The sequence below is a fragment of the Ochotona princeps genome, chromosome 14, assembly GCF_030435755.1.
Source record: "Ochotona princeps isolate mOchPri1 chromosome 14, mOchPri1.hap1, whole genome shotgun sequence".
NCBI classification, from domain to species: Eukaryota; Metazoa; Chordata; class Mammalia; order Lagomorpha; family Ochotonidae; genus Ochotona; species Ochotona princeps.
Genome location: NC_080845.1, coordinates 30,444,652 through 30,470,033, shown reverse-complemented (window position 1 = coordinate 30,470,033; position 25,382 = coordinate 30,444,652). Strand labels below are relative to the sequence as shown.

At 53.1% G+C, this 25,382-nt stretch overlaps 1 protein-coding gene across 2 annotated transcripts in view; it reads right to left on the bottom strand.

Moving 5' to 3' along the window:
* PAX5 (paired box 5) overlaps positions 1 to 25,070 on the bottom strand; it is a 158,373-nt gene extending 133,303 nt beyond the window's left edge. The window contains exons 1-3 of one of the 2 annotated variants that reach the window (XM_004580976.3): positions 24,871 to 25,070; positions 13,105 to 13,270; positions 8,336 to 8,533 (exon numbers count right to left, since the gene is read on the bottom strand). In XM_004580976.3, the coding sequence (XP_004581033.1) occupies positions 8,336 to 8,533; positions 13,105 to 13,270; positions 24,871 to 24,916 (410 nt within the window). In that variant the 5' untranslated portion in view covers positions 24,917 to 25,070. Of the gene's footprint in view, positions 1 to 8,335; positions 8,534 to 13,104; positions 13,271 to 19,042; positions 20,333 to 24,870 lie in introns of those variants that run through there. The other variant, XM_036496781.2, reaches the window with a different exon arrangement.
* Positions 25,071 to 25,382: the final 312 nt, after the last annotated feature.

Here is a 25,382-nt window from a genome sequence, read left to right as displayed (position 1 = left end):
GGAGAGCTATCTGCCCTCTGGAACCCTAGAAAGCCCGCTTCTGCCCCCTGGGACATGGGCAAAAGAGGGGTGGGTATGAGTCACTGTGTAACTGAGAAAGATACAAAACTTCCTGCCAAGGAGCACAGGACTGGCACCTGGGGATCCTGCCTTGTCTTTCCTGCCACTTTGTACCCCCATCTGATATGGAGTTGGAACAGACCACTCTTGACTTATTTCAAGTCATCAAATCTCTTTTTAAAGATCTACTGGGGGCAGTGCAATGGCTCAACTGACTTAATCCTCTACCTGCAAGGGCCAGGATCCCATATGGACACTGATTCCAGTCCTGGCTGCTCCACTTCCCATCCAGCTCCCTGCTTGTGGCCTGGGAAAGCAGTGGAGGATGGCCCAAAGCCTTGGGAAACTGCACCCAGATGGGAGATCCTTCTCCTGGCTTTGGATTGGCTCAGCTCTGGACACTACAGCCACTTGGGAAGTGAACCAGCAGTTGGAAGATCTCTTTCTCTCTCTTTCTCTCTCTCTCTGACTCTCCCTCTCAACTTTCCCAGTAAAATAAAATAAATTTGTTCCTAAAAAAATAAAAATCTATTCAAGCCTAGTATGAAAGAAATGACCACACGGCCTGTCCTTTTCCCTGGGAAGCTCTGATGGCCTCAGCAGCAACTTGGGCTCTAGGAAGCCTTGTCTGGAAACTTCCAACTGGGACAATACACGCGTCCTCCATGATCCGGCACTTCTGAGAGGGCAGAACAGGGCCAGCTCCCTTGGGGAGCTCCAAGAAAGGTCCCATCCTGGCATTTGGGAGATGGCTGCTACGTCAGAAAATGTTCACAACTTTAGAAAAGTTCCTCTCCAACATCAAACTGTTATCTTTCAAAAGAGTGATTTATCAGGTGTGGCTGTTGTGGCACAGAGGGTTAAGTAGCTGCTTGGGAGATCCAAATCCTGTGTCAGAGTACCAATTTGGATAGGAGTTCTGGTTGCTCCACTTCCAAGCCAACTCCCTGCTAACGTGCCTGGGCAGGCAACGGAGGATGTCCCAAGTGCACAGGTCCCTTACCACCTACATGGAAAACCCAGATAAAGTTCTCAGCTTTTGATGGTGGCCTAGCCCAGCCCTACAGGCATTTGGGGAATGAGCCAGCAAACAAAAAATACAGCATGCACACTTCTCTATTTCCTTCTGTCTCTGTCACTCTGCCTTTCAAATAAATAAATCATTTTATAATAAAAAAATGACATATGTGCTCACTGAAGACTATTTGGACAACATGGAAAGGTATAAAGAAGAAATACCAAAATCACATTTTGGTATTTCCTATATGACAACTCTAGAAATATCCACTTTCTCTTAATAATGTCAAGGATTCTACCATGTGTGCCATTCTGTATCTTGCTCTATGCACACAGTATTTCATGAGGAGTTTTTCCATATTCTAGACCATCATACCTGCAGTTCATTTCAAGGCTACATCGGGCCTCTGGATAGGGTAGCAGGTGCTACCCCTCAAATTCACTGGACAAAGCCCAGCCCTAGCTGACCTTACAGCTGGTGCCGGATGCCCTGATGGGGCTGATCACCCCACAGCCTGGCCCCAGGCCTTTTGTCCTTTTGTGATCACTAGCTGGAAGGGCTGCCTGCCATGCACACTGTAACATTCAAGCCACTTATTTTAACTAAGAAAATGGAGTGTTTTGGACAAGGACCTGGTCTTCCCCACAGCTGGAATCAAGGGGGCATCTGATCTAATCTTGGTAGGGCGTATGTCACCTTTCCTGTGTGTGTGTGTGTGTGTGTCCAAAGAGACCTAGCCAGATACAGGAAGATGTGGCAAAACATATCTTCTGATATAAGCAGTTCATCCCCACATAAACTTGTTATAAAACATTTCAGAACTATTTCCCACTAGAGTTCCACTGACAGCCCTAACTTTTCAAAGTATCATCTGGTTTGTACACAAGCAAAGCAAAGCACGCTTTCCCCACTTTGAAAACATTTGTAAATCATGAGTGCTGAAGCATCCCATCAGTCACTGCAATCAGGGAGCGTGGCTGTTACGGTTAGCATGCAGTCTACCACCAGAATGCTGGAGTCTGGAACTCCTTGCGATGAGCCAGCTCCACACCTTGGGTAAACAACCTCACCTGGCCTTGCTCAGTTTGTTTGTCTATAAAGCGGGACCAAGAAGCCTTCCTTCCTCACAGGGAAATTATTAGGAAGAAGTAAATAAACACCTTAAAAGAGCATTGCTGTTTAGTAAGCGCTCACTAAATACTAGAGGTTATTTTCTGTGTTGTTTTCATAAAGATAAATGACCAATCACCACCTTGAAATATTCATATTTCTCACCTGTGCTTTAAAAAGCACACAGTGCCCACTGGGAAGCTGCAGGGCTGTGGAAGTAGCCACAATGCCCCTCTGTTTTTTTTAGAATTAGTTATTTATTTATTTGAAAGTCATAGAAAGACACACACACACACACACACACACACACACGCACACACAGCACTTCCATCCATAGCTACCTCCTCTCTATTTTAAGGCTGCAGTGGAGCTGTCCTCTATAGGAGGAATCCCAGAATGGAAAGGAAACCCCCAAAGTTAACCCCAGCGGTGAGATTCTGCTTGACTGCTTTCCACCACCAGGTAAAAGTGAGGGGCAGCAGCTTCCACTGGGATGACATGATTGTGGGCAGAGGGAGGTTGCAACTGAAACGCACCAGTTCTACTAAGCTGGGTTGGCACCATGGTGTAATGGGTTAATTCTCTACCTGAAATGACGCCAGCATCGCAGGCTGTTTTGAATCCTGCCTGCTCTACATCTAATCCACCTCCGTCTAATCCACCTCTGAGCTGATGCACCTGGGAAAGCAGAAGATGGCCCAAGAGCCATCCTACATGGGAGACCTGAATAGAGTTCTAGATTCCTGATTTCAGCTGGTCCAGCCCTAGCTTGTTAAGACCATTTGAGAGCCTGGCACAGTGGCCTAGTAGCTAAAGTTCTTGCCTTGAATACACCAGGATCCCATATGGGCGCCGCTTCTAATCCTGGCAGCCCGCTTCCCATCCAGCTCCCTGCTTGTGGCCTGGGAAAGCAGTGGAGGATGGCCCAAAGCCTTGGGACCCTGCACCCACATGGGAGACCCGGAAGAGCTCCTGGCTCCTGGCTTTGGATTGGTGCAGCATCGGCTATTGCAGTCACTTGGAGAGTGAATCATCGGACAAAGATCTTCCCTTCTGTCTCTCCTCTTCTCTACATATCTGACTTTGCAATAAAAATAAATAACTAAAAATGCAATTTTTAAAAAAAGACCATTTGAAGAATAAACCAGCAGGTGGAAGATTTCTCTCTCCCTCTCTCTCTGTCTCTTTCACTGCAATTCTGTCTTCCAAACAAATTAACATAAAATAAATCTCCTTTTAAAACAAGCATGACAAGAGCATACTCAAGATCTTCTCCAAGCCACTGTCAGTCTAACTCACTGGAACTCCACACTTAGCGAGCATGCCCCCTGACCATGGCTGCCATGAGAACATTCTCCATGATCCAGCAGAAAAAGCAGCTCAGCCAGGAACCTACTCTGACCAAAGAGAGAACTAACACCCAGAGTGCTTAAGGGGCCAAAGTCAAAAGTCACACAGCAAACCAGCCCAGACACCCAGCCTCCAAGCCTGAGCACTCTCCTTCGAGCCACATCCAGAGGACATGGTCCCTCTGCTGAAGGTTTCCTAGATGAGTTCAACACCTATGCAGAACTTGAGGATGAGAATTCCACGGCACCTCAGGCTCTGCACTCATTTCCACACCGCTCTCCCTCCGTTGGAGGCTAGTCCCCTCACTGCCCTCCTCCTAGCACCCTTCACAGTCTCACAGTTACACCGAAAGAAAATTATGGCACCCTGCAAAGGAAACAGCGACACAGGGCTGAGGGAGGGATGCCCAGACCAGGGGCCGTAAAACCCGGGGTGCTACAGGGTGGAGCTAGGAGGGAGTCTGCAGGCTGTGGCAGTAGGCTGGTGACTGATAGGAGGAGAGAGAGGGACAGGTCTGTAGGCTCAGGGGCTGGGAGCCACATGCTCAGATTAAGAGCAGAATTAACAACCTGTCTCGCCCAGTTCATCTCTGGTACCAGAACACTGCACAGCACATTTCCTTCTGTGTGAATGAGTTGCTAATATTTGCAAGCTGGAGTGTTTTCTATATGTACTTCTGGCTTCTTTCGAGAAACCAGAACACCCAGTGTGACAGAACAGCTCCCCATGACAATCACTGCCTCCCCAGTCCTGGAGGGGGAAGGGAGGGGCAATGCGTTGTGACTACCACCACTGAACTACTGACAGAGCCACAGCACTGGAACTCAAGAAGGAAGACCTGGGGCTGGCGTGGTGGTTCACTCCCGCCTGTGGCACCGGCATCCCATATGGGCACTGGTTCAAGTCCCAGTGGTTCCATTTCCAATCCAGCTCTCTGCTTGTGACCTGGGAAAGCAGCTTAGGATGGCCCAAGTCCTTGGGGTCCTATACTCGCGTAGGAGACCTGGTGGAAGCTCCTAGCTCCTGGATTTGGATAGGCTCTCCCAGAGGCAGAGCAGTGGCCCAGCACACATTTGTCTTCAAGATGCTCTCCAAGCAAACCGAGTCAGGTCCCAGCAGGTCTTCTACATGCCTGGCAGGGCCTGTTTAATGCTGCTTGATCCCATGCCAGTTCTGGTTTCCCAAGTTGATGCCCTTGAAAACCATAGGATGGTACACACTCTGAGGAACGGACCAAGCTGCAGCCACAATAACAGCCCCAGATCCAACCACCACGCCCTCCCTAGTCACCTCTAGGCCAGAGGCGAGGTCTCTTACACACTGTAACATTGACCTGACAAGTGTTTAGAAGCTGCGTCCAAACTGAAAACAAAGCTGAGCTTTACCTTGCCTATGTACGCAAAACAGAATGGGGGGAGAGGCAGGCAAGTCCTGGTCTTTTTTTTTTAAGATTTATTTTTATTTATTTTTAGTGGAAAGGCAGAGTTACAGAGAGGAGCAGAGAGAGAGAGAGAGAGGAAGATCTTCCCTCCTATGGTTCACTCCCCAAGTGACCGCAACGGCCGGTGCTGCACCAATCCAAAGCCAGGAGCCAGGAGCTCTTCCGGGTCTCCCATGTGGGTGCAAGGTCCCAAGGCTTTGGGCCGTCCTTGACTGCTTTCCCAGGCCACAAGCAGGGAGCTGGATGGGAGGCAGGGCTGCCGGGACATGAACTGGTGCCCATATGGGATCCTGGTGCGTTCAAGGCGAGGACTTTAACCACTACACTATTGCTCCAGGCCCAGGGTCCTGGTCTTAATGAGCCCTCACTGAAGACAGCCACAGTGAGGGGCCGGCGTTGTGGAGCAGTGGGCATATCACCCTGGCATCCCATGTGGGCACCAGTTCAAGTCCTGGCTGTTCCACTTCCAATCTAGCTCCCTGCCAATAATCTGAAAAAAGCAGCGAAAAATGGTTCAAGTGCTTGGACCCGTGCACTTACGGGAGAGACCCAGATGAAGCTACTGACTCCTGGCCAGCCCCTGCCTGGTCAGCCTTTTAAGGAGTGAAGCAATGGACAGAAGGTCTCTCTCTTTCTCTGTCATTCTCTCTGTAACCCTAACTTTCAAATAAACAATAAGTACATTTTTTAAAGTTTTGACTAGAGAAAAGAGTGCAATGAGGAAGCAGAGGGCATGCCTGGACACAGGCAACAAAAGGCACAGCTGTGAGGGCCTGAGATGGAGTCGGCAGGACTGTTGGGTTCAGCCTCTCTTCTCTCACAGCTTCCCTGTTCTCACCTGCACAGCCCTACAGGGCAGCGGCAGGACAGAGCCCTCCTCTTACTGCCTGGTCACCTCTCTCCTTGCTCCAAGCCCCATCTAGGTCTCAGGACAAGGACAGGCCTTGAAGGCCGCAGGAGGCCCCCAACACCCCGGAGGTCCCCAACACCCCGGAGGTCCCCTCCAGCATAGCTATGGCATGGGCAACTGCCAACCCATGACATCCCCGTCCATCCCTGTGCTACTTGTTCAGGGCCTTTGCAGACCTTGGCACATATCCGCAACCACAGCTTTGTTTGCTTCTCTTGTCCCTTTCTATAACCCTCTGTGGCAAACTCATTTCACGAGAAGACTGCAATTTCCTACTAGGAGGGGGTGTGAAGGGTACAGAGCTCACATGCTCACTAGCTTGATATGCTAGCAAAGCATCCAAATGCATTCATCACGAAGCAATTTTTTGATGCAGGCATTTGGCATCATGGTTAAGATGCTGCCTGGGGGGTGGGCAGTGAGGTAACCTAGCAGTTAAAATCCTCGCCTTGAACACACCAGGATCCCATATGGGCACCAGTTCATGTCCCGGCTGCTCCACTTCCCATCCAGCTCCCTGCTGTGGCCTGGGAAAGCAATCAAGGACAGCCCAATGCCTTGGGACTGGGCACCTGCATGGGAGACCCAGAAGAAGCTTCTGGCTCCTGGCTTTGGATTGGCTCAATTGCAGCTACTTGGCTGGTGAATCAGCAGATGCAAGATCTTCCTCTCTGTCTTCTCTCTGTATATCTGACTTTCAAAATAAATAAATAAAAAATAATTTTAAAATAAATAAATCTTTTAAAAAAAAAAAAACAGATGCTGCCTAGGGGTCAATATTCCATACAAGAATGTCTGGGTTTCAGTTCTGATTCCACCTTACATCCAGCTTCCTGCTGATACGCCCCCTTGGGAGGGAGTGGCAGATAGTACATAACGGCTCAAATACTGGGCCTGTGCTACCCTCTTGGATTGAGTCCCAGGCTCCTGAGTGCTGCAGGCACTTGGAGAACACAGTAGAGGATGAAAATCTCCATGCATGACCTGCCTGGCCCCACGTAAAGCATCACAGCTTCTGTCATGGGCCACCTGAGGTTATCCTAGGAACTGCTGGTTATAGACAGACCATAGAGTGGACGACCTGTGGGCCTCTGAACCCTGATCAGGGGTTCAGCCGAGGCTGTGTGCCCTGCTCTACACCCACACTATCAGAGGCCCAGACAACACTCACAGTGCTTCTTGCCAGGAAATTCAGATCGAGGGTGCCCACAGAACACTCCAGTGCATCCTCATAATCCAGAAAAAAGAATAGGGGGTTGCCCGCCTCTGCTCTACCCCACCCAGCACCAGCACCACCTCCTCCTCCACAGCCCAGCCTAGGCTTGCCAGGAGCCCAGCCTGGCTGCGGTGTCCTCTAAAACACAGAATTCACCTGCTTCCCCTCGCTGGCCTCAGCCCGTGGCACCACCCCCGGGGTCTCAGTGCAGTTCAGGTTTGCTCCGAGAACAAAAGACAAAAGACAGCGATCGGCCATCAGCACATGGGTCCCTTCTCATGGGGACTGCATCGGAGTCACCGCCAAAGGAATGCAGGTCTGAACCCAAGGGGACCTCAGAGATGTTCCACTGTGGACATCTCTCCCTTCAGGAGGGAGGAGAGGTCCCTTCTATCCAGACAGGCTCAATGTTGACCTTGGAGTTGGAGAACTATCCAAGTTTTCAGCCTACTGGCTTCTCTCTTTTTTGGGGGGAGATACTAGGGGAGGACAGGGACAGTGTAGAGGACACTCATTTCTGCCTGTCTCACAACCTCATCTCTGGGTTTTCATGGAGTGGAACCTATAGTCACCTGTGAGAAGCTTTCTGCTGGATGTACACTTGTGAAGTTCTGAGCGTGTCATCCGGACAGACTGGGGAAGAGAACGAACCGTGGTGGTGGCTCCCAGGCACTCCCAGGCCCACACTCCTCTGGCTCTTCCACACCCCACAGCAGCTTAGCCTCAGCACAGCCCCATGAAAGGTGGAAGAGCCACCCCAGGGCGCTGAGAGAAAGGGTGAAAAGAAGCGCTCACTTCCCACTCCACTTCCGAGCTCCGGTCTGCATTCTCCCTGGCTCAGTGGAGGTGGAGTTGGGTTCTCAGAAGCCTGTGAGAAAAGCCCGGGACCAAGACCCTGAGCTCAGGCACGGGGACTTTGGAGAAGACCCCAGCGGGGTAAGTTCACATCACTGTGCTTGACACACACAGTATGTGGGGATGGCAGAAGTGAGAACCAGCCTAGGCTGAAGCAAAAAAAAAAAAAAAAAAAATCACAGGCAGCCAGGGCACTGGGACAGCCTTCAGGCCCTGGGCCTACATCACAGAGCATCCAGGGGAGATCCCAGGGGAGGTCTCAGTGTGGGGAGACACCAAATCTTCAGGGAAGGCTCACTGGAAGCCTCGGAGACCCCTCCTCCACAGTCTCCCTTACCCCAGGTCCCCTAGCCTCCCATAGTCATCCAACCTTACCTGTTGATGGAACTCACGCTGGGTACCGTGTCATTGTCACACACTCGCTCTGCCAGCAGCCTATCCCTGATCTCCCAGGCAAACATGGTGGGATTTTGGCGTTTATACTCGGCGATTTTTTCCACCACTTTGGGCGTGGCGACCTTTGGTTTGGATCCTCCGATTACCCCAGGCTTGATGCTTCCGGTCTCATAATACCTAGGACCCAAGGACAAAGGGAGCTGAGTCACGAGCAGCCGGTAAGATGGGTAAATATTTGAGACAAGGTGAATGCTGTGAATGTAAAATACACAACAGGTTTTTGAAGACTTAGGACCAAAAAAAAAAGTGTAAAACACCTCATTCATACTTGCATATGCTCACATAGCAGTTTTTAGATATGGGCAGTGGCTTGCAAGGCTCCAGGCATTATACAGTTCCATTGGAAAGTGCTCCTCTCCTGGCAGGTTACACACTCACAAAAACCTCTCACATTCATCTACCACTTTAGGGCGCCCAGGAAACTTGCAAGTTATTTCTCCAATCAGCTCTCCCGCAGTTCCAGAGTACACACAAAGGGGTCTTCAAAAAGCTTGCAGGAAAACACGCATTATGGAGGGAGGGATCTATGCATGGATTTCAATGTTTTCTTGCACTAAAATGAATTTCTATTTTAGGTCCCATTTTTTCCCATGGACTTTTTGACATTCCTTTGGGAACTGTATTGAGCGAATGAACCAGTAAGATGAATGGACAACCACTGATGAGCAAGACTGTGGTTCAGTGGGGTGAAACAGCTTCCTCTGGGGTCACACAAGACCAAGGGACCAAGCCAGAACAGTCCCTACTCCGGAATGGTGGTCTTTGCTTCTGACTTGCCTGCTTTCCCACTTCCTAGCAGAATCCCCTAGCGTACTATGCAACCAGCCACTCACAGTGCCAACTTGTGTTCTCCATAGGAGCAAAGCAGTAACATCGGTGTAGAATTAAAACGAGAGACAACGGGAGCATCGGATTTGGAATTAACTGGAAATCAGAAAAGCCAACCACCAGTCCCCACGCGCCCCTCCGGAGACCTCCCTGGAGGTAAATGGCTGTTTCTAAGGACGTTTCCATGCTATCAGCTTTCCCTCGTTAACGCAAATAGGATGTCAGGCTTTTTACAGGAAAACCAAGACCAGGCGAGAGAGAGCCATGAAAGATCTTTTCAGGGGGGAAAAAACTTGATTCCTTTCTGAATCTGAGCCGTCACTGGATGTCTCTCTCAATATCTGCACGGGAATGCTCAACTTCCTCCTCCAAAGGAGATTAGCTTGCAGTTGGATGCTTTTTGTCACCAAGAAGACATCTCAGAAATGACTCGTGATTTTCCAACCCAACAAGAGTTCCTAACAAGCAAGGGAAGGAGGTGCTCCCCAAATGGGTGGGCAATGCTGCCCCAGGGAACAATGACTGGACACACTGATAGAGTTGCCTGGGCATGCCATGCTAGTGAATGTTCTAGAAGAGATGAAATCATTGGGAAGCGGTGATGTGGAAGTGATTTTTTTTTTCTTTTTTAGCTGAGAAGAGTGAGTCATTTACAAATATTTGACTCTCAGGCCAAGTTCGACCTATCTGCTCTCTTTCTGAGGGATGAAACTAATTTTTCTGCAATTACTAAAAAATGTCAACTTAAAAGAGGCTTATTCAAAATATCCAGAAAAATGCCTATTTTTTTCTGATGCAACTCCAGGAAAAGCACACAGCTGTCTGCGGTCCTCAACCACCCCATCCACTTTACCCTAAGGAGATGATGTTTACTAGAATACAACTCATTAGGTACGGCGCCTGTGAGGCCAGCAGGATTTTGCTTCTAGAAGGACAAACATATAATCAGAAGACCAAACCACTTCCACTTCCTTCTAGAAGGCAGATACAGCCCCAGCTTGCAAACCTGCCCTGAACCCAGTAGTCTTTCCACCAAAGCACATCTTCACCTTATTTAAAAAAAAATGTAAACACTGATGATGATGATGCTGAGCCTCCGCCACTCTAGATGGGAATGCTGCTCACACACATCCATCACTCCATCCAGAGTTGCTGCATGCCTGTGGCAGCAGGTGTAAACTCAGGCAGGTGCTCACAGACACACAGAACACCCTGGGCTGGATACTCACAACACACCTGTGAGCAAGACGCAGCCTTCACACAGTGACAATCAGAGGGCAGAGGAAAGGGCCCCAGCACCTGCACGGCTCAGGGGCCCCATCCCATCTCACCTGAAGCACTTGCCAACCACGGAGCTGGGGGCTATAGTCTTGACGCGAGAGATCTCTCTTCCTTTTGACTGACACATGGACCAGGTCCTTAGAAAGCAACCCTGACCTTCCTGAAAACCCCAACTCGCAACTGTGTCCAGTGAGGATTCCGACTTAATAACCATCCTTTCATCCCGGCAAGACAGCCGCGCAGCCCTTGGCTCACAGACAAAAGGCGCCCGGCAGCCGCCGGCACTCGGAGTCCTCGGGTGCAGAGAGCCTGGGTCTGGAAGTCAGGAGGAACAGGAGCAAAGCAGTGGCTCGGCTTCTGCCTCTCTGTGTCATCTTGCTCAACCCCCTCCACTATTCCAGCCCTCATTTAGCCCAACTGTAGATATCCATACTGCTTACCCTGCAAGACTATTGTGGGCTCAGAAAAGATTTTTGTAAAATACAAAAGGAAAAGGAAGTGTTGAGAATCCAAGTTCCCTAGGTGCTGAGGAATACTGGTGCGACACAGCACCCAGTTCCAAAAGACCGGGCCCTCCCAAGAGGCTCCCATGAAAGAAGGTGGCAGGCAGACCCTGGGTGGTCCTCTCCACGCCTTCCATGCCACCCAGCTATGCCTCCTAAGCCCCTTGGCCACCTGGAGTTCTGCAGACTGACTGTCCACCTTCCTGGGAAGATGAAGAGTCCCTGTCCACCCCAGGGACTTTGGTTGCCTTGCCACACAGCCTCTGAAAACCATAGCCACTACCCACCGCATGCACTCTGCAATCTGTCACCTCGTGTGGGCCCATCACATTCTTTCGTGACAAAGGAAAAAAACAGTCTGTGCATGCAACAGCCCCCAGTTCTCCAGTTCAGAAACTCCTGACCACACTGTTTTAGAACTGAACTTGTTTCTTAAAAGGCAGTTCTAATTAGAGTGACATTTTGTCCACTGTGGTTCTTAGTTATGAAAATAATGAGCTATGAAATTCCAATTTATTGTTGACAACTTAAACGGCCAGGCACCGGAGCGGCGCGGAACTTCCAAGTGCCACTCTACCTAGTGACAAATCTATTCTGGGCCACAGGAGGCCGCAGGCTGGGCTGAGAAGCATCCCTGCCCTCCCCCGTAAGTCTCCGAGGGAGATGAGGAGGGCTCCAGGACCCTGCAACATGGGGGACCTAGCACTCGGAAGTGCCCTTCCCTGCAAAGGTTTCAAACAGCGAGCGAAACATCAGCTCATCAAAAACAAAGGAAGAGCCTCTCTCCTTCCCGCTCCCTCTGTACAATGAGTAGGCTGCACATGAAGCCATCGAAGATGCACTCAGCTCTAGAAGCCTGATCCTGAAATAAGCCAACATGTCCCTTCTCTCTCCTTCTAACTTGTTTTTAGTTCTCTTCCAATTTCTATGCCTCTATCATTAAAAAAAAAAATCCTCTTTTCTCATGGGTTTCTTTTCCCGCTTTCTATTTTTCTTCTATCTTCACTCTCAAAAAAAAATATGTTATTTTCTATTCAGGCATCTTTTCTCAAACTACAATGCAAGCTATCAGGCAAGGATTGTTTTCTGACCGGGATTGGGGCAGCAGGGAGGCAGAGGGAGAAAAAGGAGCAGGTGTCAAAGAGCAAAGGCCTTCCCAGAAAGCTCATGTCTGCCAGCACAGACCCTAGGTCAACAGCACATGCCAGGCGAAAAGCCTGTGGCCTCATTTCAGGGGCTCAGAGAGACACAGTCTTCTGGGATTTATCCAAACCCAAGTACTGACCAACTAGCCAGCTAGAGGAACCTGGATGGCTGCTATGTTTCCTTGGCTTGCTTCCTCATCTTACAAGGGGCTTGCCCAGATCACAGGGAGGCTATAGAGAAGATACAGGTCGGTGGGGGCGAGGAGAACCCTACTCCAGCTGCATGCACCACCCCTTACGGGGGACCAACAGCACTGTTAACAGTGTTCATGTAGCAAATCTCAGGGTCAAATGGCAGCGTTCAAATGTCAGGTTTGAGAGTCCGCATACGTTTGGTTTTTCTCCTCTTTCATTAAGCACATATATCTAGGATGCTGTTGGTCACCACAAAGAAAACAGAATGTACCCCCAAAAAAGCGCTGCCGTCAAGGTGAGGCTGACAAGAAGCCGGCACTGCACTTTGAAAAGCGCCATTGCAACCCTGACCTGGGCTTGTATGCGATGTAACGGATGGATTTCCCACCCAGTCCTGCCCAGGGGCCTGATCCCACCTAAGATGCACAGGGGAGAAGTCCCAAGAGTTTCCTACTCCTGACTTCTTCGGAATAATTCACAAGACGTTCAGGAAACATGCTGTGATCCTCCCAGGCTAAGTCTCCCAGTCTCACATGGTGCGGTCAGAAGGGCTTTTCCCCCTGGGACTTCCTGAATTGGAAGACCTCAGGAGGGCAATGAAAGGGCTAGGCATGTCCACCAAGTGCAGTGCGGCCCTGCCTCTCACTAGGACACTGGCCCACTGGGCAGCTGCTGGGTCACGTTTCAGGTCTTTATATGAAAGAGTCAAGGGAAGCCCTGGAGCTCCTGTCTTTACCTGCCAAGAATCTTGCTGACACAACCATGGCTGACCCGAAGCTGCCTGGAGATGTCGCAGGGCCTGACACCTTGATGAGCAAGTTCCACTATCCTTTGGCGGACTACATCCGGAAGTGGCCGTCCATTCACAAAAACCCCCCCAAGCTGATTGACTCCTCCATGTCCTGAAACAGATCACAAACAAAAGACAAGGGAAAGGGTGGGTTAGAACCAGTCGCACAGCAAAAGCCCCTTACGAGCACCCCAGAGCCCCCTCTGCTCACAAATGGCTGGCAGGCTGGTGTCTTCTGCCTAGAGTCCAATCAAGCACACTACCCAGGGACCCCAGATTGCTTTGTGAAATTAATCTCAGCCTTGGTCCATCTGCAGCTGGTCAACTGAGCCGTGGCTACTAGCAAGCATCCCCTTGCTGGGCTTTCCTTAGTTCCTGGTATTTGCCTTGTAATTATTTTTTTTTTTCCACAATGAAACATACCAAGACCTCAATCTGTACTAACGATGGGTATAAAGAGGATGCTAAAGTCTACAGAGGAATTTTCAGGGCAAAAATATGGTTTAAAAGACATTGGATTTAAAGCGAGAAAAGGAAATCTTTTCCTTTTAACAAATATCTTTTAAAAGTGAAAAGGACTGATCGCTATTTCAGGCGGGAAAAAATTTGTCACCAGCAGTCTAACCTCAAGACTTAAAAAAAAAAACACAACAACGTTTTAACAGTGCCTTGCAGAGCACAGAGACGAAACTCAACCGCCGCCTTGATGAAAAAAATAAATAAAAACAACAGCCTTTCTCCAGGAAGGTGAGGCTGACGTGCGGACTTGACTGGGCACCCTCTCGGAGCACACAAAAGAAATGGAGGCGTGCAATTCTTTACACAACACATTTGAGTCTGTTGCCTCTGGATTTGTTTTAAAGGAGCTCCCCTGGAATTTTTGGGAGTGTTCTGCAATTGGCAGGCAGCTCTAAGTTGCTTCATGGAAAATAAAGGAGCCAGTGAAAGCTTCTTTGAGTCCCATGTTTCACAAGGATGCTAAGTCAAAGGGATCAGGGCGTGGGGTGGGGGGAACATGTCCCTTTTGCCCACACAATCCCGTATCCTACATCACAGCCCATCTGGAGGGACAAGAGTCCACAGAAGAGCCTACCCCGTAAACACAGAGCGAAGCCATGTACCAACATCATTGACCTTGTAGCTGTTAATCAGCTACTAACTGATGTCGCTGAGGACCGGAGCCAAAAGCCAAGTTCAAGTATTGACTGATGCTGCTGGCAGCTCCGAGGCCAAAGAGGGGCAAACCTCTTCCCAAGCTAGGCTCTGATGAAGACAGGGCTGCACAGGCAGAACTAATACATGCCAGAGGTCACAGGGACATCCACACCCCAAGCCTAAAACATCACTTAGTCCCCTCCTCTCAATTATTCCACCCCCAGACTCAGGTTCATGAGCAACAACTGAAACCGCGGAGGCAAAAACATCCACAACACATCCTACATTCTAAAAACCAGCCAAGCGATTTCCTGAAGTTTCCCATAGATATTTCCCAGGATGTCCAAGCTTCAGGGCTTATTTCCTGGAAAACACACACACACACACACACACACACACACACACACACACACACTGGTCTACATCCCTGCATCCCTCGGTCCAGTTTTAAGCCTGATTTCTCTGATTTGCAAGACAAACTTTAATTGTTCTGCAACACCCCAGGCATAAAGAAAAGGAAAATCACCCTGAACAAGATTTGCAGAAAGAAACACAATTGCCCAGTTTGCCTACACCAGAAAGCCTGCAGCCCCCAGGTCAAGAACCTTAGGATGGCTTTGTCTGGGGCTGGGAACAGCCAGTCAAAAAGGAGCCGTATGATCTTTCCAGTACAGAGGGGGTTTAAGTAAAAGAAAGTAAATTCAAAATCGATGTGAGCTCATCTGGGAGGACAGAGGGCAGGAAAAGGGTCCTAAAACATACAGTATGTATGCAATATGCTCTGGGAGTCTGGTCCATCCATAATAGCCTACACCCTGTACCACAAGCCACGGAGATTTTCTGCCCAAAACCCAACAACCACCTTCAGAGGCCAAGAGCCCTTGTGCAAGATGTGCGGGAGCTTTGGTGAGCTGTTTCATTTCTGAAAGGAAAAGAAAAAATCCTAGAGTCTCTTAGAGACTAGCCTCTGCAGAAGGGATCAGGTCTTCCATCCGGGACCTCAGAAACTTAGCTACCAAACCCCTTGCACAGTCTGAGCCGCACGTCCATTGCGTAGAGCAGGCCAGTATGATCTGGGAGGCTCCTCCCTCCCTCAACTTCCTGAAAGACCCCCCAAAGCCACTCGGCCCTGACTGCCTGGCCAGTGTTTCTCAGTACTAAAGCTCAATGCCAATGGCCTGAGGGCGGCCACTCAGCCTCGAATCAGGGGAAAAGAGAGACTGGAATGGAGGGGTAATTAAAGTTAGAGAGAGGAGGCAGACAGAAGAAAACAGTAATGTGGTTGGAGGATTTCAAGGATTGGAAACTCAGTGCAACAGAGAGCAAGCCTGGGAGAGAAGCAGCTGATTCAGCAGGCAGAGGGCAAGCAAAAGGAATGGAAAATTCCAGATTGATGGCTAAAAGAAAGGTGAGTGTGGCACATAGCTAGAGGCCAGGAGAAAAAAAAGAGAGAGGAATCCCAGGAAGGCAGTATCTATCCGGAGCAGGGGGGACCTCTGTGGAGGGTGACCCCTGGTCTTCTGGAGCCCCAGCCTCTACGCCGCAGCTCCTTGAAGAACCCAAGTACCAGCCCTGTCTCCTGTGCACTCAGACCAGCTGAGGGTTCACATCATGTAAGGCTGCTGGGGCCTTGGCTACACGTTTCAGGGGAAGCAGAAGCCAGAGTCCAAGGCACACCTGGAAACAGACACTGGGATCTCAGGGAAATACAGGCCAGTCCCTACAGGGCAGCCCAGCCCGGGTAGGGTTTAAAAAGGGACCGCGAAGAAGGATTGAATGGCAGGTGCCCGTAGGGCCTTTGGGCTCCAATCTGTAAAGGGCTGATCCCACAGATCCCCCTCAGGCCCTGATAAGGACCTGCTGTCCATCAGGAGCCCTTCCCACACCCCAAAGACCCAGTCTGGCCATCAAAATCTTTGAGGGAAAGAACCTGAATCCCAGGACCTACAGAACACTGAAATTCCTCCTACTGGCACCAGAGAGGAAAGTGGCAGGGCACACAGGCATGCAAAGAGGAAAACAGGGTGACCTCTCCCTAACAGACTCCCCAGCTGAAAGCCAGGCACCGCCAGCTGGGCCACAAACTCAGATGTGGTTGGACCAGCCAGTGGGAGGGCCCTGAACATGTGCCATCTTACCTACAGAGACCACAGCCCTGTCTACAATCTGCAACTGTCCTGCTACCTTTCATGGAATCCTCTGACCTCTCATGCTTTTTCCCACATTAACTTCCCATTAGTTCTTTTGTCTCTCTGATCTCAGTGACACATTCTGTGAAATGGGTATAACTGAAGGTTTAATGTCCAGGTTTCTGAGGCTGGTGTAGGACACTGGTTACAACAGCTTTATGGCTGCTAGAAACCATCAGGGGAGAGAGCCAGGGGATGGCAGGGAGAGGAAGGAAACTGGATTGATGAGAATGAAGTACCTGAAACTAGGGAGTGGAGCTCTGCTCTGCCCCACCCCACCCCCTCCACTAACCTCAGAAGCCATTTCCCAACAGGGCCTGCCTCTCCTTACTCAACCTACCCTGGGATAAACTGGCAGGAGGAGGAACTGAGAAAGGCCACAGGGAGAAACTGACCAAAGCCAGGAAGGAAGGGAGGGAGGAAGGTGAAGAAGTAAAAGTTGGCCCCTGCTGCCTTAAGCACTCCTCTAGAACCCATAATGCTCCCCGCATCTCCCTCACCAGCAAGTTGGGGGAGATGCCCCAAAGCTGGCTCACACCCTTTGGCCCACACCATTCAAACAGCTTTGGGTATCAGAACCACTGGGTCATTCCAAAGAAGCCAGGAAGCTTGGCTGGCTGGGGCCCAGCCCCCACTGCACTGCCTAGGAGAATGGAAATGGGAGGAGGGCGCACTTCCCAGGGAAGAGGAGGAGGGGGCAGATTGCAGGCCAGAACGGGGAGGCACAGAGCTTAGCTGTTGGCTAACCTGCACCTGGTAGGGGCTGCCTTCTCCACTCTGCTGCACAGCAGCCGGCAGCCCACCAGGTCTCCTGCTATTTCCCCAGGGAAGGAAGGGAGCACGACCTCTGGGCTGCAGAGCTCTGAGCAGAAAGTGGCAGCCAGCCAGGGCCCATGGATTTTCCAGCAGTAAGGAGAGGGGCTCAGTAGCCTTCCCACCCTATCTTGCCCCCTAGTCTCTCCTCAACTGAGCCAAGGGCCTGCCCATCTCTCAGACTATCGCCCCCAACTCGTTTGTTTTTGGGCTCCCTCTGTGACATCAAAGCTTCCCAGAGCCAGGCTCAAGTCGGAGGAGTAGGAAAAGACTGCAGGCGCAGGGCGCTAGGGTCCCTACAGACTGGAAATGGTTTGGGCACAAGTCGCCAAGCAGCCAGCCAGGAATCGTTTGGGCTGAGACCAGAACAGAGCTGCTTCTCCGTGCCAATGTCCCCACCGCTGTGCTGAATTACCAGGCAAATTGACACAAAGAGACAGTGACCTGCCTACAGCCAGCTCCATCCGCAACCTTCCCCTGCCTGCCAGGCCACTGGGCCCTGGGTAGCAGACACTGACACACTCGCTCCGGAAGCTTGCCTTCTCTCCAACCGGGTCTCTGCTACCTTTGTTTAACGGGAGACCCACAGGGGGAGTACCAAGATCCCCTTCTGTCTGAAGGGAGCTGGAGGGCTTGGAGAGGGTTCCCAGCCAGTCATGGAGCAAATCCTTGCCCTGCAGCGAGCAGAGCCCCGCACTGGTCACCAGGCCGTGGAAGCCGGCACCGTCCCCGCCCGCTCTGCAGCAGGCAGGAGGGAAATTCGATTCGTTCCACTTGAAATTTCCTCCCCATCACCGATCTCCTGTGAGCAGTTAACTCACCGGGAGCTGAGCACACATCTCACAGGAGGCCGTGCAGCTGGGTGACCTGGCCCGAGGCCGGCAGAGCCAGGCAGCCGGCCAGTGCCTTGCCCGCCACAGAACTGCCCCTTCTCGTCTCCCACACACAAGATCTTTCCAGAAGGAGGGGTGCCTGCCTGGTGACTAATTGGCTTCTTCTTCCAATCTTTTCTTTTCTTTCTTTATTTCTCTTTTAAGCAATAAGTTGTCCCCGAGGCAGGCATCCTGCCGAGCCAGACCCACTGGGGTCTTTCAGGGTCCCTGCCTGAACTGGCTTAGTTCCCAGAGCGCTCATTCGTTGATTTTCCAAATCCTTCTCCTCTAACTCCAGGACGGCCGGGCTGCCCCTGCGCCTCTCAACCCGGTCCTACACACACCTCTAACACACACACACACACACACACACACACACTCCCCCTCATGGTCCCACTTGCCCTCCAAGTGCCAGCCCCGATCAATCCCACGTCAGAAAAGGGCGCCATCAGGGTTGGGTTGTGGGGCGCTGTTTCTGAGCTGCAGGCTGACCTCTCCCTCCAACTTGGTGCCCTCCAACTGGCCCTGCGCGGGACCCTCTGCGAATCCGAGCTCGGATTGCCTCGGAGGCTGTAAGAATTTGGCGTCCGCAGCCGCCTGGAAAAGCTGAGGCTTCAGCGCCTACGCTGAGGGTTGCTGGAGGCGGGATTCGCCGACCAGGTGCTCTGGCCCCGGCCGGCCGACCGTGTGGTTCCAACGTCCCCTGCCCGAGAGTCCTGACTTCACAAAGTTGGCTGCGCAACTACCGCGGTTCCAGGGGTCCTCCCGGCCTTGTGAGCACTGCCCCGCGCAGTCCGGCACCCCCACCCCGGTCCCGGCCGGAGAGTGAGAGAAGCGAGCTCGCCGCCTACTTACTATGCATGGATGCAAACGGGTCGTGCTTACAGTGTATTTCCATCGGGGCGCTCCAGACTGCCGGCCGGCCCACGCCGCCGCTTCCCGGCGCCAAGGGGCTGCCCAGGGCGGCGAAAGAGCCGCACTACCAGGTCGGACACTGTGAGAGCTGCACTCGGAAAACGCACGGCCGGAGGTCGCCGAGAGCTGCCCGCCCAGGCGGGGACCCGCGCTAGCGCAGTCCGTCCGGGAGTGGACGCCCAACTCCGCCTCGCCTCCCTCCCGGGCTGCCTCAAACGATGGCTCCCGGCCCGGCCCGGAGTAGCTGCGGCCCAGGCGTGCACCGCTCCCGGGGCATAGCGTAGGAACCCAGCTCCGGGAGGGCTAGGAGCCCCCTGGCCAGGGGGAGGCCGCTGCAACGCCCAGCCCTCGGCCCTTCTCAGAGAGCAGCGAGGTCGGCGCGCGGCCAGGCTGGTGCCGCTGCCTCGGGCCGATTCCTCCTCGACCCCTCGGTCTCCGCCAGATCCGTCCTCTCTCGGCTTTCCGAGTTTCTGCGGCGCAGGCTGGCTCTCCGACGTCTCCGGCGAAGTTGCGAAGAACTTCCTCTCGGCCGCGCAATGTCCAGGGGCGAGCTCCAGGACGCTTCCGTCCGGGGCCCGGCACGCCGGGGTCCCCAGCAGCTAGCTGGGGCGCCCGCACACGCCTGGGACTCGGCTCGCTGCCTTCAAAGTTGGCACGGTCCCTTCGGCTCCCCCATGGCCCGCCCCAGGAACGGGGCGGGACAGCGGTGGGCTCCTGCGCGCTTGGGGAATCTGCCTCACGCCCAACCAACTCCACGAGACACCTTCTGTCCTGTCTGTGGGGCCCGGCTACACCGGCTTCCAAGCTGCCTCTTCCCGGACGGCCGCCGCGCCTCCTTCCCCAAGGCGCGGGGCGAGGGACGGAAAGGAGAGCGGAGGGTCCCCGCTACCAAGGCCGCCGGGACTGGAGGGGCTGAGGTCGAGCCGCTGCTTGCTTGCACTGGCCTCGCTGGCCGCCGCCGCCGCTAGCCCTCCGCCTGCTCGGCGCGCACAGTGCGCCACCGCGCCGCCCCGGAGCCGCTTTCAGGACCCGCTGCGTGTGGACAGCGCCGCCCGGGGCTCAGCCTCCCTCCGGGCGGGGGCGGGGCGGGGGCTGACCTGCCAATCACGCTCCACCCGGCCAATCTGGCCGGCGGACGCGGAGCCTGGCCCGAGCCTCCGTGCCATTGGCTTAGCCACCCTTGGGCTCCGCCTGATTAGCCGATACCTGGGCAATGGGAGAGAATGGGGGGCGTGGCCCCGGCGGCGGCGCCACGTTCATTGACAAACGCGCGCACAGCGAAGGGCCTGGTCGAGGACCGCCGAGGGGGGAGGGGGAGGGGGAGGGCGCCGCGCACGGCCTGCAGAGTCCCGCAGCCGGCCCTGCTGGGGGCCTGGGGGTGCTGGCGAGAGGCACCACCCCCGTCCCTGCCGAGGCCTTGGGGTTGCGGGGACGCCCTGAGGTTGAGGATGCCCAAGGTGGGGGGTGAGAGTAGGGGGCAATCGTCTCCATCAGGGAACAAAAAGCAGGAAAAAAAAATGCATGTTAGAGAAAGACCAAGAGCGCACTAGACACGCGGCTTTCAACTCGCGGCGCACACCTCTGCCTGTTCTGACCCCCGACTTTCCTTATCTACAAAATGGGTGGAGTTGAGCTAAGTCCTCTGGGCACTAAAGTGAGCCCAGCAGCGTCCAGCGTCAGAAAGGCCCCAGCACGGCGAGTGGGCGGGCTCATTCTGTCTGCAAGGGTTCCACCCCGGGGCTACAATGCCTCAGCTTCGAGCTGACCTTCTTCCTCCCAGGGAAGTTTCTGTCACTTGTGTGACCAAATAAATGGTTTTCAGCAGAACTTTGTCCAGCTCCAAGAGATCTTGCACCAGCGAGTCTCAGCTTCTCGAGGGAGCTCTCAGACAGAGGCAAAGGAAACAGACCTTGAAAAGGAAGCCTGTGACGGCCAGTCTTCCCGTCTCCCCTCCGCCCCCAAAAGCCACAGAATCTGTGAGCCCCAGGCGTCCCAGGGGAGGTTCCCTGCAGCTTTGTGGGAGTGGTCTGCTGCAGACTCGATTCCTAAGCGGTGACCCTCTCCTAGGAAAGGTAACCCTGCCCAAGCAAGGTTCTACACGTTCTGAACCCCCTTCCCTCCCCACCCTGCTGATTCTGGGAAGAGGCCCAGCTCATCCTCTGGCCTCTTCCCCTTCCTCAGTTTCCCACTCCCTCCCTCCCTCCCTCTGACATCCCTGCCTCACTTCTCCCATACCTCTATCCTGGCTGGGCCCACCTGCTGTCACTGTTCCAGGCCCAGCTGCCCCTGACCGGTAGACAAGTTTCCGGAGCTGACACCCGCCCCCACCCTGACAGGGCACAGCTGCGGAAAACGGCCCCAGCTGGCCCCTAGGGACGCAGAGGGAGACTGCTGAGGCTTGTGGGGGCAGGGGAGCCATCTCACCTTTGTTGGGGCGATGGAGGGGGGGGGCTGCTGCCTAGGTTTTAATGTTCTGCTCCCCACCTTGGAATGGGAAGGTCACCAAGGGACCAGGGACCAGGCTGGCTTAGGGTTCCAGGGTTGGCTTCCCTGTGAATCAGAAACAACTACAAAAGTCCGAGCCTCCTCGGTCCCACTCCACGTGTGGCTCCACATCCCTCCTGGAGAGAGTGCAGAAGCAGGCTGAGGGACAAAGCTAGTGACCACACCCTCCTACCCTCTCCCCCTCGTCCCCCCTGGGTCTTCCACTTCGAACTCCACCCCTGGCTTCTACCCGTGGAACTCAGGCCTACAAATCCAGTGTCCCAGCCCTGGGATGCTATGCTTTCCTCGTGTTAGGGATACATGTTAGAGATACACAACCTGATTAATGACCTAGTCAAGGTCTCCCAGGAACACAGCCAGGCCAACAGGCACTCTCAGAACCACAGGGGGGCGGGGGTCATGGAGAGTTGTTCTCTGATTAGAGCCATAGGCCAGCGTTCCTTATCCCCTTCCCCTCCCAGTGGCAGAATCCCCACTCCCCTCCCTGGGGAGCACTGCAGGCTGAGACGGAGCCAAAACACTACCCCCAGCAAGATGGGGACCTCAGATGCCCTATCTCACACGGGTGTTGGGGCCCCTCCGAACGACAAGGTCTCAGCCTGATCTTGTTCACACACCTCCGGTCCCAGGAGCTGGGTGGAGCTGGGGTGGTTATTCACGTACACTCCCCACCCCTGCCCCCGGGGCTTTCAAACGGAAGGTGCAGCCACCCAGCCCAGACTTAAAGGCCATCAAATGGTGGCCCAGAGAGGTTGGGACTCTCCTGAGATTACCCAGCCTGGTGTAGCCAGAGCTTGGGCGCCTCGCCTCGTCTGGAAGCCACGGCTTAGGTCTGGAAGAGGAAGGCCAGCATGGAAGCTCCTGTCGCCGGGTCACTGTCGCAGCCACTGAGCGTATGCGGTTCAGCCTTGCTGTGCGCTATGGTGGCCTTTCTCCAGCAGCAGGGTTTTGGGTCTGGCCCTGTGCTGAGCGCTGAGCGTGTGGGGCAGGGGGTTGGGGTGGAGAGCACAAAAGACTGAGAAAGTGAAGAGTTGAAGAAAGCCTTTCAGAGTTTTCCTGTTGCAAAAAAGCCTCAAATAGTGTATGAGAGGCCAGAACACCTTCTCAAAGCACCCAGTGGGAGTGCGTTTAGCCTGTCCAGGTCTCCCACCACAGGTAGCTTGCCCAATCCTATACCTTTTCCAACAGTAGGGGTGGGGACAAGGAACTGGGGATGTTCCAGCTCCTTTTCCAAAAGAAGGAGCTGCAAGAGCCAAACGTGAAAAATTCTTGCCTTAGGATCGCGCCCAAGTTCCTGCCCCTCTCCCAGACTTCCCTTCCCTAGTACCAAGGAGAGGTGAGAGGAGATCTTTAAATGACCCTGTGTGGTTGGGGAGCACCAATCCAGTCTGCCTGGAGATCATATTCGCTCTCCACCATATTGCCAGGGAAACTGAGGTTGGGGAAGCAAGGAAAGGGAGATATATTAGCTCATGAAAACTGGACCGGGCAGACTCCTGGGGCACCTTTTCAGCCCCACCCCCCTTTCTCCAGGCCTGGTTGGACAGGTGGAAGTGCAGTGTTACCTGAACTGTCAGGCTGCCCCAGGAACAGCCCTGACCCTGACCCCTGGGTGAGGAGGCGTGGCTCTCGGGATTTTAAGCTCTGGTCAGCCTAGAGCTCCCCTCCCGCCCCACCCCACAAACTCCACCCAGGCCAGCCAGCACAGAGGAATGAAATGCTTTATTGATTAAACGATTATTCAGGCGATTGAACTAATCAAAGAGCCCATCGACCGCCATGAATTACATTCTTCGTAGACAGCTTGTCCTGGAAGGCAGCTTGCGAGTTATACAGGCCCTCATGGCCGCTGACCCATCCCCCTCAACACACACTCAAGCCCTTACACACACAGCACCTGGTGCCAGGAGTCCCACCTACTGAGGGGCCCATGAGCCCAGGCAAGGGGAGCTGACCATCAGGAAACGAGGATGGGAAATGGGAGTTCCCAAGTCCTTCTTCCCTACCTTACCTCGGGAATGTTCTTCTGGCTTCCTGAATTTAGATCTATGCCCTCACTTCTTAGTCACCATTGCAGGAAGTTGCCCTGAGTTTGGATTCCAACTGTATCCTCTCTTTTCTCTGACCTTTACTTGGGACTGGGATAGAGGCTAGAGTTCCCAGAAACCCAAGAATCTTTTTAGGTGGTGTCTGTGTGTGTGTCCCCATGGGGTTGGAACGGTGACTTAACAAGTAGATGAACCCACCTCATAACACATATGTCTCAGAGCAAAGACCTACAGTGCCCATCGTAGGGCCTGGCCAGGTCATGTGCCAAAAACACCTATGCACACAGGCACTTGAGCTGAATGCACAGGCTAGGCACCCATGTCCACCCACTTGTGTCCATTGGAGCGACACCCACAAGATACACCCTGAACACACAGTGAGTATGTACAACACACACACACATTGGTGCTGCAGGCTTAGCTAGGGCTGGGGGCCCCTAGAGAAGTTGTCTAGTCGGCTGGCTGCCTACTTTCATGGAGAGCTCTATGTGTAAAATGATAAGTTCCAGGGTGCCCGCTCAAAGCAACAGTGCACATGGCACATGGAGGGGCTCCACACCCCCACATTCATACCCCCACCTGGTTCGGTCTCCCACAGAAGGAGACCTAAGCCTGAGCCTGCACACAGCTTGACCCCCAGAGTTGTAGACACCACTGTCACTTAACATTACAGAGCTTAGCACAATCACCCCATTCTTGTTTCCTATGACAAGTGGACACACATCTTCAAAGCAGCAAATTCCCTTCTACCAATGGTACTCATAGACACCTTAAGATATTCAAACACACACACACACACAAACCCCAAGTCATAAGCACACACTAGCATCCTCACAGCCATAACAATACATACAGCACACAAACTGTTAGATATAAACTTGGACCTTTTAAAGACCCATACACAGGGAGGGACGAACCTATTGTCACTCATGTGCACACTGAGCCCCTTAATAGAAACACAAACCCAAACTTGCACCCTCTGAAGAGCAGTAACAAATATCCCAAACTGAAAACCCAAGTAGACTCTTAGACAAACACACCTGAATGGATGAGTGAAAAGACAAACACTCCCCAGTCAGACACACAGCCAAGACTTGTGGAAAAATTCTCCCCACCAACCCACCCCTCCTCCTCCAGGGTCCACCTGCCACGCGAGTCAAGACCCTGTTGGGTTTCAGCTAAGCAAATGCGGTGTCCCCCACCTCACAGTCCTACCTGTCCTGCAGGTCCGAGGGGTCGGGTAATTTTTCTCTAAATCCATTTTGGTTTTTCAGGACTTGATGGAATGAACGGGGGAAAAAAAAAGTTTCCACTTTTTGGTGCCTTTTTTTTTTTTTTTTTTTTTTTTTTGATGCCAGGGGCCGCTCACAGGTCGGAATAATTCAAGCCTTCCGCTCCCCCACCGAGCTGGGGTAGCTGATCACTGAGCTGAAACTAAACGTTTTAGGTGGAAAAAAAGCGTCCGAAGGCACCGTGAAATGATTAAGGAACTAAAGAGCTTCTCGCCATGTGAGATCATGTCCTGTTCTCGCCAACATCACAAGATGTCCCCAGACAACGCCGCGCCCCCAGCGCGCCGCCCCGCACTGCCAGCCCCGAGCGAGCGCTGAAAAGGGTGTAGGCGCTGCGCGGCCCGGGGCCTTGCTCGGCGTGCCACAGACGGGGCGGACCGGGCCGGGCTGGGCCGGGCCGGGGCAGAGCGGGAGGCCGGGAGAGCAGCAGCGCCG